Source organism: Peromyscus californicus, unplaced genomic scaffold (assembly GCF_007827085.1).
Source record: "Peromyscus californicus insignis strain IS unplaced genomic scaffold, ASM782708v3 Scaffold_7__1_contigs__length_154581171, whole genome shotgun sequence".
NCBI classification, from domain to species: Eukaryota; Metazoa; Chordata; class Mammalia; order Rodentia; family Cricetidae; genus Peromyscus; species Peromyscus californicus.
This window is the reverse complement of record NW_026294595.1, coordinates 59,312,755-59,329,230: the sequence shown is the minus strand read 5'-3', so window position 1 is coordinate 59,329,230 and position 16,476 is coordinate 59,312,755. Positions and strand designations below refer to the sequence as shown.

General features: G+C 35.7%; 1 protein-coding gene across 2 annotated transcripts in view; it reads right to left on the bottom strand.

The window, feature by feature from the left end:
- Positions 1-3,505: 3,505 nt before the first annotated feature.
- The window catches only part of Znf804a (zinc finger protein 804A), a 204,610-nt gene continuing 191,639 nt past the window's right edge, over positions 3,506-16,476 (bottom strand). For both annotated transcript variants that reach the window (XM_052726189.1, XM_052726190.1), the window contains exons 3-4: positions 11,404-11,534; positions 3,506-9,037 (exon numbers count right to left, since the gene is read on the bottom strand). In XM_052726189.1, the coding sequence (XP_052582149.1) occupies positions 5,821-9,037; positions 11,404-11,534 (3,348 nt within the window). In that variant the 3' untranslated portion in view covers positions 3,506-5,820. The remainder of the gene's footprint in view (positions 9,038-11,403; positions 11,535-16,476) is intronic.

Sequence of the window (16,476 nt, the reverse complement as noted above, 5' to 3'; positions counted from 1 at the left end):
TTTCCTGTTTATAATTTTGATATAATATTAAGAATAAAATGCAACCAATATACAATGATATGTCAAGTAGACTAAGATAAATATGGCAAACTAGATGTGGAAGGTAATATTAAACTATGTGTTGATAGGTTGAAATACAGTGAGCAATTTTTTTACTATAAATATATAGCATAGAATTCTGAAGAATGTGACAACAACAAAGATATGGAGAAAAATAATGAATTGTGTTAGGAAGCAGTTGATATATTAAAAAAGTATTAACATGATACAGGTAAAACCAGGATGTTTAGAAAGGAAAAGACTGGATACATTTTTCTTTTTTTTTTTTTTTGGTTTTTCGAGACAGGGTTTCTCTGTGTAGCTTTGCGCCTTTCCTGGAACTCGCTTTGGAGACCAGGCTGGCCTCGAACTCACAGAGATCCGCCTGGCTCTGCCTCCCGAGTGTTGGGATTAAAGGCGTGCGCCACCACCGCCCGGCCGATACATTTTTCAAGACGTGAGTGTTTATATGCAAATAATCATATGAAGGTATAATTAATAAAAGTATTAGATTACTTAAAAGTTAGAGATTAAGAGTCAAAAAGATAAGGGAAGACTTAGATGAACACTTATGTTTGACCAGCAGGGCTTGATTAAGATTTGAAAGTTCATATTTCTAATGGTTGGAAAACTCATGAATACAGTAAAAAAAAAATGATTCCTTTGAGTTAAGGGAATTGTATGAATTCACTCAGTCCTTGCTGTAGAGAGATATATACAGTTCACAAGATTTGAAGATGGAAGGATAGATTCTAGTACTTTGAAGCCAAATGCATAGATCACTATTTCTGCCTTTAAAGCATGACTTTGGGGGCTCCACTCACAGTATTACCATACCCTAAGTCTCTATCTAGTTATATTTTTGAGCAAAGGTAATGAATTGTCTGGAAAGCTTCTTGGAGGGAACTTCCTTTTCAAGAACACTCAAGAGAGTGTGGTTTAACTAAGCAAATCTGAGAAGGAGAAGAAAAACATATAGGAAAGAATGTGAATGGAGAACAAAAGGTAATGAATGAAAGGCATAACTTCAATCTATTCAACTGATTAATAATGAAATAGCTAACTTTGTATGCATGAATATAGTATTAGCATATGTACTGTCCTTATAAGCAGCACACATTTTAACAACAAGAATAACATTTCTACTTTATTCATTTCTTCAGTAATGAAAGTTTTGTGGCTTGAGCATATACAGCTACAAAATCTAACAGAAAGTTTCATGGGCAGTAGATTAGATGATTGACAAACTCCTAGGAAGGTAGGAAGATAGATCTAGTGCTAGAGGAGATGCAAGGACTAAAGCTTTCGATCGAAGGCTTGATTTTTCACTTTTGGAGTGCTACTTTTATTTGATAGATAATTTCACTAGGACATACAATCTTTATGAAAACAATTTATTTTGAAAATTATGTTTTAACTACAGCTGATTTAAGAGAAGCTGGAGTAAGGATATACAGCAGTGTAGATTTATACAGTACGTTCTATATCGAATTAAGAGTTTTTTTTCATACAGGTCTTATTTCTCATCATTGGTTTTATGGTATGTTCATTGTGTGTCTTATATTGCACTGCCACAGAGAAATTGTGTTCTAAATGATTGGGCAAACCAGTCACTATATGCAGCACAAGGAATTATTTGTAAAAATAATGTTGCACTTTATGCTTCATGAAAAATAGAACTAGGAAGTTCTTTTATGTGAGGAAGAAGTAACCTGCAGGGAAATTTCTCAACCAAAATTTCAATCTCCTTGAGTATTGGCTTGTTGCCCAGTTAGTCAGGTGAAAGCACACATAGAAACAAAAACATTGAAGCCTGGCTGTCATGTTAATACAAGCTAAAAGAAGATTGTAGATGTGTCAACTAGTTGACCTTGAGCCATACTATAATAGGTGGACACTGGCATGTACTTCACCAGAGATATTTTGTTCACCTGACATATAAAGTGTTTTAAAGTTGGTATAGAAAATAATAAAATCCAAAATAAGCCTAGAATAAAATAAAGCCTAGAATGTTGAGATTGTGTTTTTAAAGTGTAGCATGAGAAGCTACACCTGAAGATGACCTATGGTGGAGATTGTGGAGAATGGAGACCTAATTTTAAATAGAATTGACTTATTGATCACCAAGACTAGGATGAGAAGAGAGCTCTATAAAATGTGTATTATTTCAAAAGACTTTAAGGAAAGGGAAACAAAAGAGCTCGGTGATTTTTCTGATGTGGGCAAAACACCATGGTTTTTACTTTAGTAACATGTTTTAGTATGTTGTCATCCACAGAGCTTATAAATATAGGACCCCAAAGCAGGCTCCAACAGTACTTACAAAGTAAGTTGATTGATTTGCATTTTGAGCTCAAAATTTTTGTCAGCCAAGTTGAGATGTCCTGTGGGTAATTCACTGTAAGTATTCCACCACCAATAAAGGAGTTTGGAGAAAATACTTGTTTGACATGGATAGTATAGGAAACTATGAGTGTTTCTTTCTTATGCATCCTATTAATCAGTGTGAAGACAGTTTTTATTTTGAGTTTTGTTTGTGTGTGTGTGTGTGTGTGTGTGTGTGTGTGTGTGTGTGTGTGTGTGTGTGTGTTATGACTATGTATACTGTATGTATCTGTGGTGTTTCCACATGCATGTGTGTATATATACCAGGCATACATAGGCAAAGGCAAGAGTGGTCTGCCTGGGGACCTGATCTGTCACTCTCTGCCTTATTCCCTGAGACACCAGGACTATCTCACTGAATGTGGAACTCGCAGTTTTGGCTAGACTTGCTAGCCAAGACCTGTTGATCCTTAAGTCTCTACCCCTCAGCAGCAGTAGGGCTACAAATGTAGAGGCCATCATGCTAGAATTCTCATCTGGACCATGGGGATCTAAACTCAGTTCTCATCCTTGTGCATGATGGGCTTATATCTATGACAGCATCTCCCTAGCCCTGTGAAACCTTTTGTTAGCTGAATATAATTGCATTTCACATTCATGCTTCACTCTGTATTCCAAGTTATTCATCATGATTGCCACACATACCATAGTGATATCTATAAGTAACAGACTGGAGATGGTGGGAAGAGCTGTTAAATCACTTAAATTTCCACAGTAGATGGGATTCACAATAGTGCATGTCTGGAAAGAATTAGGATTTCAGCTTTTGAATGTAACGTTTAGAAAAAACACGAGGATATATCCCATGCTGCTCTCAGAGCGTGGCTGACCACCCCATGGACTTGAGCACTTCTCTATTACTGGGAATTCAAACTTGTGTAGTCAAATGGGCACACTGCTTGAAGACATTTTATTGATTTTTGTATGATTTTCCGCTCACTGTTTCTCTTCAGCCAGCTGACCTGAGCCACTTGATTGTAGGCTGAGTGTTATCAGGATAGATGAACAAGTGTTTCCTTACAAATTCATACCTCTAGCACATAGTGGATGAGAAGATAATGTAAATAATATCTCAGGATAGTATTGAATATAGATATGAATTTATAATCAGGATGACTTTCATAGCACTCAACTGCAGCTTGTCTCTTATTCAAACATCTGAATCTATGACAACCTAACAATTTATCAGTCAAGTTCAATTTCTATTCGTCTTACATAAGAACATTCTTCCTCATACATTCTAAAAATTCATGCCATGTGACAGCAATGAACTATATAGTTATTGTAGTTTAAAAGTTAAGTAAGTCTAGCTAGTCACATGGTTCACAATAATTTAAGTAGTTAAGAGAGCTGCATCATTGGGAAATAAAAACAGAAATGATAACGTGGAGAAAGAAGAGGATTCACACAATTGTGTAGGAAATTAGCAGCAGGGAGAAGAAGCACCAGGGATAAGGAATTGCAAGATACAAACAAGAGATGCAAATGGACAAGCTGGATGAGAATTGTAGCATGATGGAAAGAAAGATGCTCTGTTAAGTCAGACAGTCAATTTGGGTTTGAGACAGAATAAGCAACAATCTTGTTCTGATAGATGAAAACCAATCTGGGGCAGCATTTCCCAGTAGATGACTTCATCTACCTTGTCTTCAAAGATACTTTCAAGTATTTTGCTTGGGGAAAAATCCTTTGTTCCAATTTAAGTTCCCATTTTGGGAATGTAATGTCTTAAAGTATTTGAAATAAAATTGCTTCCATCCTATTTCTACCTTCTTATTTGTCAATCATAAATTGGCACCTTTACTCCGCCACAAGCATTTTTTCAGGAGAACTTTAAGATCAATTATTATTATAGTAAATGATAATGAAAATAATTGTTCTACCTTTCTCCCTTGGCTCTTATTTAAAATAAGGCTCCATATTAATTTTTATGGTATGACAGATGCCTTATGATACACCTTTTAGGGCCATTCAGTTCACATAAATAATACTTTCTCAGAACAGGACCACATGAAAGTTGAAGTCTATTTTCTTCTCTGACATGACAAGACTCTCCTAACCTTTGCACCTGATGAAGTTAACCCATGCTGACTGGTGTGAAAACTTCTTTTAAGATGGCATTCATTGGAACAGACACAACTTGGAAACTTGCTTGGGGAAATTGTGCTTTTCCAAATTTTTCCATTACATATTAGCATTCTTTATTACCCATCAACAGTTGGATAGACTATAACAACAATCTAATTAGAAATAAAGCAGAATATGGTAGGGTAATCAGGATATGTTTACAGTTATTTCTACCTGATTAGGAAAGATGTCACAAATGTGAGTACATAGAAAGAATTACTGAAGGAACAGCTGTTGATTTTTATTTTTTCCCACATCTGTATTCTCAAGAGTATGCCAAGACATAGATAGTGGTTTTGCAGTTAATCTCAAGTTGTCATTTAATAGTGATGTATTAAAATTGAAATTATTTCTTAATTCATGTCAATATTTTCATATATATTTTCTATAGGACTTGTAAATGAACATTTAAGAATTTTAATATTAAAAATTTTATGAACACACACATTTGTTAGTTGACATTTCTGTTTTAGTATACCTATGGGGGAATGACATACATTCCTCATGATTGTTAGACTATTGCACTTTCAAATTCTAAAATTGCTTAAATATAAATATCCATGGCTATTGTCTAAAACCATGGCTAAGGAATGCAGCAAATTCTCAATATAAGCTATGCTATAAGAAATGGAGACTCAAAAAATATACTGTCTATTATATTTGCTGTGATTGATGACAAAATTTAAGTGTGGTAAAATCCTGAAGACATTTGGGTCTTGGTGATTCCATGATACCAAAGGGCAGAAGAAAATCATAAATAGAACACAGTCTATTTCCAACACTACTAAATCAGTGAAGACCACCTAAACACCAAAGTTTGATTTACTTAAATAATTAACAAAAATTTATTGCAAGATATATATTTCACTGAATTTACAGATTCAAGGAACATGATACAAAACAAATAGGGTCATTAGCTTTGTCTAAACATTAAATAGGTGCAAATACACAAAGATTAGAAAAACAAGGAGCATACTTTACAACATAAATTACAGTACTATAAATATATTCTATGTACATTATGCATACTTTTAAGACATCATTTTAATATACAGCATATATTGTATTGATTCTCAAACTATCCAGTGCTTTTATAATATTATATATCAGAAACTTTAATAATTTATTAGCATCATTACACTTACAGTAAATGATCTGAAATCAATAAGGCCAGCTTTGGCCAGTTTATTCTGTCAGTGAAGTAGCCAATTATGCACGTAGATAAACACCTACTCATATGTATATGTTCTTTTTCCTTTACGGTGGCGACTAGAAGAGGGGCTGCAGAGGAATGACCGCTGGATGGGGTGAAAGCAATGAAGGGAAAAGTGCGTGGGGTAAAGGTGGAAAAGCCAAGTGGCTGGGGTGAAGAACTGATGTGGGAATGATTGGCAGCTGAGGAGAAGCCACCAAGGCTGGCTGACTGCCGGGACAAAGCCGAGGTCCTACAGTTCCTACCGAGATCTGAGGTATAGATGTTCTGGCGAGAGCTGGGACTTGGGGCAGAAACTGTTGGTGTGGCTGAAGCACTTTGAAGGTTCCTGCAGCTGCGGCTGCGGCTGCAGCTGCAGCAGCTGCAGCGTGATGCTGTAAAACAGTGTGATGGATAGTGGTAACAGAGGTAGAACAGAAGGGTCGCTGCAAAGGCAAAGGCTGCACAGGAGTGCTAGGAGGAGGCAGGGGAGCAGGAGGGAGGGTCAATTTGACCTTGCTGGCCAGCACGTTTGGCTGAATAATGTGCTGGTAGACCTCGCATGGTAGATGTTTTAACTTGTCGTGGTTTTCTAGTGGAATCAATAATGCTTGCTCTGGTAAAGCTAATGGAGCCAGGATTTGCTCTGTTGTTACGAAGGCATGGCCGCTGACATGGGCTTCCTTGAACTGGAGTGGTGGTGGTTGCGAGCTGAGGATTCCGGGATTGTAACACAGCCACTCTGTTGACGCCTCAGACATCCTTCCCTGTGGAATGGTCTCAGCTAGCTCATAACGACAAATGTATGATTTAGTCTGTGCATTTCTAAAGTTCCTTTCAGTATGAGGCACCTTGAAAGGAATTTGCTTTTCGTTACTGTTTGTAGTCTGGCTTCTTTGATTTTGTTCTGGCAAGTTAGTGTCATTTGAGTCATTTGATGGGGCCCTTGCTACATTCACAGATGTAGAGGGATCATTGGAAGCCTGTGATAAGTCACATGGAGTAGTCTCCGTTACCAAATGCTCATCTTTGCCACTGGTTTCAGAAGGAAGTGGATTGTAAGGATGTAATGTCACTTTGTTTTCTGTTTGCTCTGTTTGTTCTGAGCTCTTCTCGACAGTTATATTATCTTGTGGTTTTATCTCCTCCTTTGTGTCTTCCTTTACTAAGCCATCTGGGTGACTCAGAGAAGAATTGTTCTTCATGGAATAATCTGAATTGTCTTTGATTTTCAAAGTTCTACCTCCAATGTGGAATCTGCTTCTTTTTCTCCTTCGTTTCTTCTTCGGCTGACAGGGAGTGACAGAAGCACTCAGCGGCTTCAAATATCCTTCTGCTAACTTATTCTGTTGATTTAAACTTTCATCTGATGAATAAGAACATGAATGTTGTCTGCGCTTCCGATGAGATCTTTCTGCTTCAGTCATGAGAGAATTGTAACCTCTTTTAATAGGCTGATTCTGACTGGGAACTTTCATATCACTTTGTGGAACTAAGCACCTGTCATTCCCTTGATAGCTTGATGATCTGGCTTTCCAACAGCAGTAAGTTCTGGAATATGTTAAGTTTTGCTTCCCAGGATGTATCATTGGTGGATTTGTTTGTCCATTTACAACTTTTGTGTCTTCTCCTTCATGGTTTTGTGAACTGATAGCGTGGTTGTTGGATTCAGGGTCCAGTGTTGTATTCATTTCTCCATTTTCACTTACATTTATAGATGCAGCTTTGGGTCTTCCATCCGGTAGCTGATGTAAGTCTGACCATTGCTCTGGACTCCTTTGCTGCCTTTCAGGAACTGGTTCCTGTGGACCCTTCCCAGTCTCATCAGTGCACTGGCTCTCCATTTCTGCTCTGCAGCAACTTTCAGCTTCTTTGGTTGTCTGCCCAGGACGATGGCGACATAACTTTCTTCTTTTTTTCTTCCTTCTGCTTTTATGGAACCAGTGCTCACGAGTCTCCTTCAACCTGAGTTTCTTGTATTTCCCATTTAGAGTATCTCGTTTAATTTGATTTCTAGCAAAATTGTATTTGTTTGTTTTTCTGTTCATACAGGAAATATCTTTGTACCTCTGACCCACATTCTCATTTTGTTCTAAATCATAACTGTTGGACAGAGTGTGGACAGCCTGAAGAGCAGTAAATTTAGTGTGATCATTTGTATTACTGCTAATTTCATCATTTGTGACTCCTGCGATTAGTACATCATTGCAATCAGCATCTGGCCTCTTGCAAAAGTCCTCCTTCTGTTGAGAATTAAGGTCATTTATGGTCGGCTTACCTTTATGTTGATTGTTGTTTAATTTAGTGGACTTGAAGTCAAAGCAGAGTGGATTACAGCTGTACGATATTGATGGCTCCGTAGTTGTATAAACTAGCATTTCTGATGGCCACTGAAGCACGGTAGATCCAAGTTTGTTAAGTACAGGTACAAATGGGTCACATTGTCTTTTACATAAACCTGGTCTGTGTTGCAACCTGTTGTTTTCCTCTGCAGTGTTTGAAGGTGCCAATGGCCCATGATCAATTTTATTTCCGATTTCCATTTTGACCACATCATTAATCTTAGCATTTTCCTCTGTGGTAGTTTGTGCTGGTGTGCAGTCATTAGGCACAGTGGGATTCTTTTCTATGAAGTCAGGGCTGTTTTTACTCACAGGTATGTCTTCATTAACAATAGCATCTTCCATTGACATTTGATCTTCAAATGGTGCTGAATTTTGGCAAGTATCTGCATCAGAACATACAGGGAGTTGAAGCTGGCAAAAGGAAGCCAACAGTGTATGTTTTTCATTAGATATTTCTTTTGTCTCTTCAATTGGAGCAGTTGCTTTGTCGGTACACATGGCCTCTGGTGGATGAAGAGAGTTAGCTTTCTCTTCAGAACTGAGGGGCTCACATGGTGGCGATAATAGTTGAAGGTGACAAGTGCTGGGGACAAATCTAGTCTTCCTGCTGAATTCTTTCTCCACAGAGGACTCATCACTGTATTCAGAGAAGGCCGCAGCTGAAGACTCCAGCTTCACAGAGGCTTTCTTTGGAAATGCAAAGGAAAAGCCAATTCTATGTCTGTGAATGCCCTGAGCTTGATCTCCAAGCTGGCAATTACTTGTTGTGCAGTTACTTGCACTTTCCGTTTCTGCAGAAGCGGTGGTGACATCTTTCCCTTTTTCTTCACTGTGAATCAGATCTTGCTGGTTATTAACTGAATCTACAATCTCTCTTTGGGAAACTTCATTGAGATTTTCTCTCACAGTAACAGTTGTTGATTTGAACATGGGGCCACTTCCAGGAGCACTGCAAAATGAGGGAAAGAGGTGTAAGTTAATAGGAGAATTTAGTAAAATCGTTCAATGACTTATTTCATATATATATATATATATATATATATATATATAATTACATTTTTTGAAAATCTTTCTCCATTCCAGGTGTTTTGATATCCTTCCTGTCCACATCAAAATCCTGTTTCTCACAATATCTAAAAGGCCCTCTCCCCAGACCCTGGCTTTTTGGTTTCTTTTCCTGCTCTGCTTAGTTTAACCAAGATGATTTGTGTGGATTAGAAATGTTCATTTGGATCCTGGTGGGGACAGTGGAGAGCACACAAATGAAGACAATGGTTTTCCTGGTTCCTGAGTCTGTCAGTAGCAGAGAGTTCACCAATGAGTATGGGCATCCTTAAAGTTTCTCCTTCCTTCATGTCTATTGGTGCACCCATTGTTTTCAAATTCAACATCTGTCATTAATTTATGACAGCAATTTAAATGTGTGTTATAAACTTATTTCATGGGGTGCAGTTACCTTTACCAGTGTTTCAGTATCATTTTGTTGCTGGTCATTGTTGGAGTAACCTGGAGTGATTGTCTAGGAATGCTCTCTACAGCTGCAAACGAGGTACAGGGCATTCTTTTGCTCTCAGATTATTGCTTCCCAATCAACTTTTTCTACCACAATGGTCTCTTCATGAAGAGTTACAAAATTATTTTTAAATTGCAATAATTTTCATCATTGATCCTATAAAACAGATACTAAAGAAACAGAAGGAAACAAACAAACAGGACCTTAATAAAGATTTTAGAAAGTTTGGGAATTTGGTTTAATGATTCACTTCAACCAAATTTCATCAAGTCTGCTTTTGCACCAACACTTTGCTGTCAGCTAAGGTAGCTAGAGAAGAACTATGGGTCCTTTGGAATTGCTAGGCTCAAAATGTAAAATTACTTTGAAGTTGTAAGTTATATTATAATATGTAGTCCTGTAGGATAGAATACTATTTCCCTAAAATATGAATTATATTCTATCTATATTTGGAAGTATATCATAAATACTGGTTTTGTTTTAAAAGAATGATTTGGCCTGTATATAAAATAGGAAATCCTTAAACTTTACCTTTCTACTACCAATTACCTTAAGAGAAATCCCATTCCATTCTAAGCATTTATTTTTAAGGAATTTCAAATGGCCAAATAGTATAGCTGATTTTTAAAATCATAGACAATCTACATCTGCTCACCTGACTTGCTTCTAAATTACATTGCCCTTTTTTTATTCACAAACCTAATGGAGTTGTGTGTATGTTTGTGTGTGTGTGTGTATAATGAGAAATATTGTCTACTGAAAGTTGTAATGAAGATAAGTAATATAGACATTGTTTATAAATTATAAATACATCTTTATTAATATATCAGAATATGTGGCGAATTCTACTTCTAGATCATTGTATTATATTATATAGTAAGTAGGTCCCATGATATAGACTTGATTTGCATCAACTCTGCATCTGATGCCACAACAGTAAACAGACATCACTACTACAGTTAAGCAGCTATTTCTTTAAACAATTCCACACTGGATTTAAAAAAAAATCACTCATATTGTTTTAAATTTGGAATTCTTAAAAATGTTTTATTCATCAAAATATTCCATAACAATATTCCATAAGAAATTAATTTAGCATGAAACATTTGTTATAGACAGTAACAAGAGAGACTTCATTTGTGGAGAGAAATAAGGGCACTTTACCAGTGATCTTCTTTTAATAGCATTGCCCTGGCTGGGCTTGTGAGGTCTGAATTATGACTCCATTCCCATCGAACAGCTGCTCACTCTGAGAAGTGGGTCAAAGTTTAAGAGCTGTGAACTTCTAACAGTCCAGCTATAGTTTATTCACAGGGAAACTAATTTTGAGCTGCTTCTGAAGTGTGCAGTATCTTCCTGACCTCTCTTTTTCAAATTTAAAAGTAATTTCAAAGAAAGCTTCTCCAAATTATCATTTAAAAAATAAAATAAGATCTTCTCAAAAACTCTTTTTGCCAAGAGTCAGGAGATAGTGCTAGGCTCTCATCCTCAGTCAAATGGTTTGAATTTCATGAAGAAATGAGACTGCTTTCAATTAAGATGGCTGAGATACAAGCCTCTACTGATGCAAAATTTACTTTTATAAGCTGAGATTACAGTAATTTGCGAGTTTTAGTGAAATGTGCATTAAACAGGTGTTTGAATGAAATTCAAATTACTCTTTACTTCTGCAGAAGGCCATGCAAACATGTATGCCTTTTTCTGTGTACTGAAATAAATAGATTTGTGCCCTTTATTTCCAACTCCTGCAGCTATGTTTTAGGTGTATTTTAGGGAAAGTTAACATTTCATTATAGACTCACCACACAGTTTCCTTTCTTAGCTCAGCCAGCTTGTGAAGACGTTGGAGTGCCTTTTCCTGTTTTCTTTCATCCTTCCTGGATTTAGATGCTACATTTCGAGCAAATTCTCTCTGTTTCAGTTCTTTGAGCCTCTATTAAAACATATGGAAATAATTAATAGTATCTAAGTCTAGAGCAACTTTAAAGTTATGTCGTTGCAGGGATTTTCAATACATTGACTTCGTCAAAAGAAAACATCATCAATCAAAACCTGTTTCTAACAAAAATATTTTCTTCCACTTTGGCTGGTACAAATGCCCAACCATGTAATTATATTACAGTAAAAGTTGCATCTGAGCTTTAGGTATATTGAAATTGCAGCCTTATTTCTCTTCTTATTGATTCGAATCTTCTATGTATCTTTGCTTAATTTAGATGATGCATTAGAGACTTTTTTTAGGCCCCTAAGCTTCAAACAAATTCAATACGTTTATGGATTTTGCTTATAAAATAAAACCTCTCTTATTCGAATGTGCTTTGTACTAGGATTTAATGCCATAAAACCTAAGGCAAATGATTTCTATTGATGTGATATTTTAAATAGCCTCTCTCTCAAATATCAGGCACTTTCCTCAAATCAAGATCTTAGAGAAAATTCTGTTTATTTCAGAAATTATTATGTTGAGAATTCTTTTATTTGTAGTAAAGAAGATTATTTTCTAAACTGAAGGCCAGAAAAAATGCAAACACACTCTAAGAGAAACAATAAATATTCACATGTATGAAGTGATTGAAGGAGTATCAAAGGGGTTCATCCTCAGTTATTGTAACTGAAGATTCTTATGAAGATAATGTATAGTTATAAAAATGATTGAAATAGTATTTTTCTCAATAGTTTATGATGTGTTAAAATTGTAATGAGTCGTATTTTGAGAGTAGCATTACAGAACAAGGAATGATATGACTATATTTTTATGATGTTGCATAAAATTTTGATAAATCCTCTATGTGTATTCAGTGTAGCCTTGTATACAAAAGGCCTACTCAATAAATATTTATTAAAGTTGTAGATAAATTACTTATATTATCTGAATCAATAATTATATATATATATATTCATATCTTTCAAAATATATTCACTCTATTGAATTGATATTTCTCACAGACTTAACTTTTAATTCAATCTATACAGTATCATGTAACATCAGCAACTTGGGGGATACACACAGAATCAGCTTCAAGTGACTGTTGATATTTTTGTTGATGATTTTTATAGGTAGGTGTACACATTTATATAATCCTCTCAATCCTTTATTTCTGTATTATGTTGTTCATTATTATTTAAGTAACACAATATTTTTTTAGTTTTCTCATTAGCAATAATCTATTTCTTCAGAAGGAGTTCTTGTAGTATTAAATTTAATCTTTAGTTGGACTTGTTATACATTGTTAAACTGAACAACAACTCTGTCACAGATTTGATATCATTGTTTCCATATGACTGACAAAAGTAACTATAAATTCCAAGATGCATTAATTCGTTTCTGGTGTGAAATAAGAATATAATAGGCTAATGACAATGTACTGCTCAATTTCAGAAATCAATAGTCTTGGTCATTTCTAGTTGTTAGAAGTAAAGTGTATTCTTAAGGCTAAAAGAATAAAGAAGTAAGACAGTGGTTTTCAATATTTTAAATAAAATCTTTAGTTAAAAAGTTAATTTTTACACACACAGCAAGCAATTATACTAAACATACATAACAAGTGTATCCATGAATAATTAATAGTGTGTACATCATGAAAGAGGGTTGAACTGGTAAGTTTAAATTCCATTAAAAAGATGAAAGAACGCCGGGCGGTGGTGGCGCACGCCTTTCATCCCAGCACTTGGGAGGCAGAGCCAGGCGGATCTCTGTGAGTTCGAGGCCAGCCTGGACTACCAAGTGAGTTCCAGGAAAGGCGCAAAGCTACACAGAGAAACCCTGTCTCGAAAAACCAAAAAAAAAAAAAAAAAAAAAAAAAAAAAAAAAAAAAAAAAAAAGATGAAAGAACAATGCTTCCAATGACCAAAAAGAGGAAATTTTAAATTATGCAAGATTAAAAGTTTGCTTAGATTCTTTCACTAACATTTTTTTTAAATTTGGAAATAAAACTTTAATAAATATTTTATTTATGCTTTATGCATGTGTGTCCATCACTGGGTAGTTTCATGAAAGTATAAATGCTGGAGTCAAATTGATCAAGTCCTCCTTTGTTTAAGTGTTTATTACTTTCCAAACAGCTACACAGAGGTTGGCAGCATTTTCCCCCTCTATGAAACCCATGTGCAAGTTTGTACTTTGTCCATGGTTAAGTAGCATTTTTCTAAGTTTTTAAATTTGACAGTTTGTAATCCTATACTATAATGTTTAACAGGAAGGTTGAATCATTTTCATAACCATATGTCCCTTCAGTATTTCTCCCCTATTTCTCTTTAAATTTAACTAAGGAAATATCATCTTATTGATTCTTACCATAAATACCTATGTTCACAAGGTTTTCTTTTTTTTTACTTCTAGAAGCGAAAACTGAAGTTAAGCAGATTAGATAGGCTTGTCCAGAATCATTACAAGTCAAAACACAATTGAAGAGAAATCAGAATTTCTTTGAACCTACATACCCTATGCTGTAACTCTCAAATTTCCTGGTATTGTTCAGGCTGTCCAAATTTCAGGTCTGACTGAGGGAGCTAGTGTGCATATGTTCATTTAAATTTCTCTAGGTGTCTTCGATTTTGCAAGTGTTATTCCAGACACATTTTAAATATCTGTGACAGTGGGAAATTGCCTTTTTCTTTTCATATTTTTATTGTGGTCAGGAGGGACAGATGTTGGAGCATATAAGAATGTTATTTATATCATACAGTAGGTACTGAAATGTGATTTGAAGTGGGTGAAAGAAAGGGCTCTAGGGATATGGACAGAGAAGGAACTACTTCAAATACAGTGATTAAGACAGGTACTTTTATTTTAAATCTTTGATTTCAGTGCAAATCCAACACTTTAAAACAGTTCACCCTTATTAACTGTTAGTATGCCTGCCATTTTTTTTCAGTCAAATTGTTTTCATTTTGAAACATGACTTGGAAAATCTCTTTTAGAGTTCTACAAATTAGTTGATACAATGTATGTTCTTTTAAGTTATAGGACTAGAAAAACAAAGCCTAGATTTTTTTTTAGGGGAAAAAAAGTAATTTTAAGCAGCTAGAACCTTCTAAAACCCTTCCAGAAATTGCCTTATAAGATGACAACTTCTTCAGTATCAACAGTGATAACTCTTCTCAATTTAACTAAGATAACATCTCATATATTATAACATATGAGTCTACTTTATGAATTTTATCAGTGAGAAGTCAAAGATTGCCAATAAAGAGTATTGTATGAGATATGACTAATTAAGAATCAACTCATAGTATTTTCACCATGAGAATGTTTGTTACAATGGCATCAGAACAAAGATTTGTAGGAGGTGAGGACAAAACTATAGCTTTATTTCATAGGCAAATGAATAAGAAACCCCTTGAAGCAAATAGAACAGCCAGAATCAATCACGACCAACTATAGGCCATGGTCGTTTGATCACAAGTCTGACTTGTTCACAACCTGTTGGTAACACTGATGCTCCTGGGCTGTTAGTTAATGGAGAAATGGAAAGAGTGCCAATTTTTAGAAGACAAAATGTGGCATGGTGCATGTGATGCAGTTACAGTTTCTAAGTAGATCAATGATGCATCCTGAGACATTCCAGATATTTGCTGATGGTTGTGAAACTTTCCAGTGGATTAAATATCACACAATGTATGGGGAGCAGAAGCCATGAATATATGAAACCCTGGGTGGATGCATATTGTCTGACATGACCGTGTCAAGGGCTCAAGCCTCAGACGCATAAAGAAATTGCAAGGCCTTCTTCCTCCAGCCCACTGCATGAACCAAGTCCATATTCAGAGGCAAACGGCATAATCTTCCCTTCTGGTCTGTGCCCTGGTGTTGATAGTGGTTGTAGAGGTGTCTATCATAGCTTTATTCCATGGATGTTCTCAGCCTGAACATTGCTCCCCTACAGAGATTGATTTTTACCATGATTAACTAAATCTGCCTCCTTGATTCAGTTGTTCACCATAGACCCTGCATCCTTGTTTATCTATATGTAGTAACTCCCCTTCTTGTTCATCTGTATAGAATAACCCCATGACCCTATTCTGTTCACTCTATGTAAGAAATACTCTGAGCTTATGTGGTACTGTGGTTTCTCCAGCAGAGAGGCAAATCCATCCCATTCCCAGATTTTCCATCCTTGAGTCTTTGTGTGTGTTTGTTTTACTCATTCCTTCAAAATTTCCAGTCAGGTCCAAGTCCCTCAGGCCATACAAAGGATACGACAATGGCAAATCATTTTGTTCTTTTTTCTTAGGAAAAGAAAAACCCAACTATAAAATTATATACTAATTCATGAACTGAAGCCAAAGGATCTACCAAGTTTGCTCCCCCGCTCTCTCTCATCTACCTATCATCTATCTAATCTATCATCTCTCTCTACTGTCTACACACACACACACACACACACACACACACACACACACACACACACACACTTTGTTCTACGTGTAGTGTGGAGGTTGTTTCTCTCTAGAGAATGCAAATGAGTACAGATTTTCACATGAAATGAACATTCTAATTTGATATCCCCAAGGCCCAGCATAAAAATACACACTCTTCTGTTCCATTAGTAGAATTCTAATTTAATCCCCGCTAACTGGATTGTCAGCAAAAGTATCTGAATTGTATGACCCTATTTTCTTTCCTTCCTTCCTGTCTTTCTTTCTTTCTTTTTTAATCTTTAAAGAAGAATATTTCATTTCCTGTACTTTAACATTGATCCTCTGTCACTGCCAGTGTTAAATTGTGATTTCAACAGGGCAGCCAGCAACATTCTCAGTTGTTAAGTTTGGCAAAGATCTAGAAGCTAAAATAAGAGCATAAGGAATTAAAAAATTTCAGCTCCAAATTCCATAATTTAACAACAGTGAATGTCTTGAATTAATTACGTAATTAG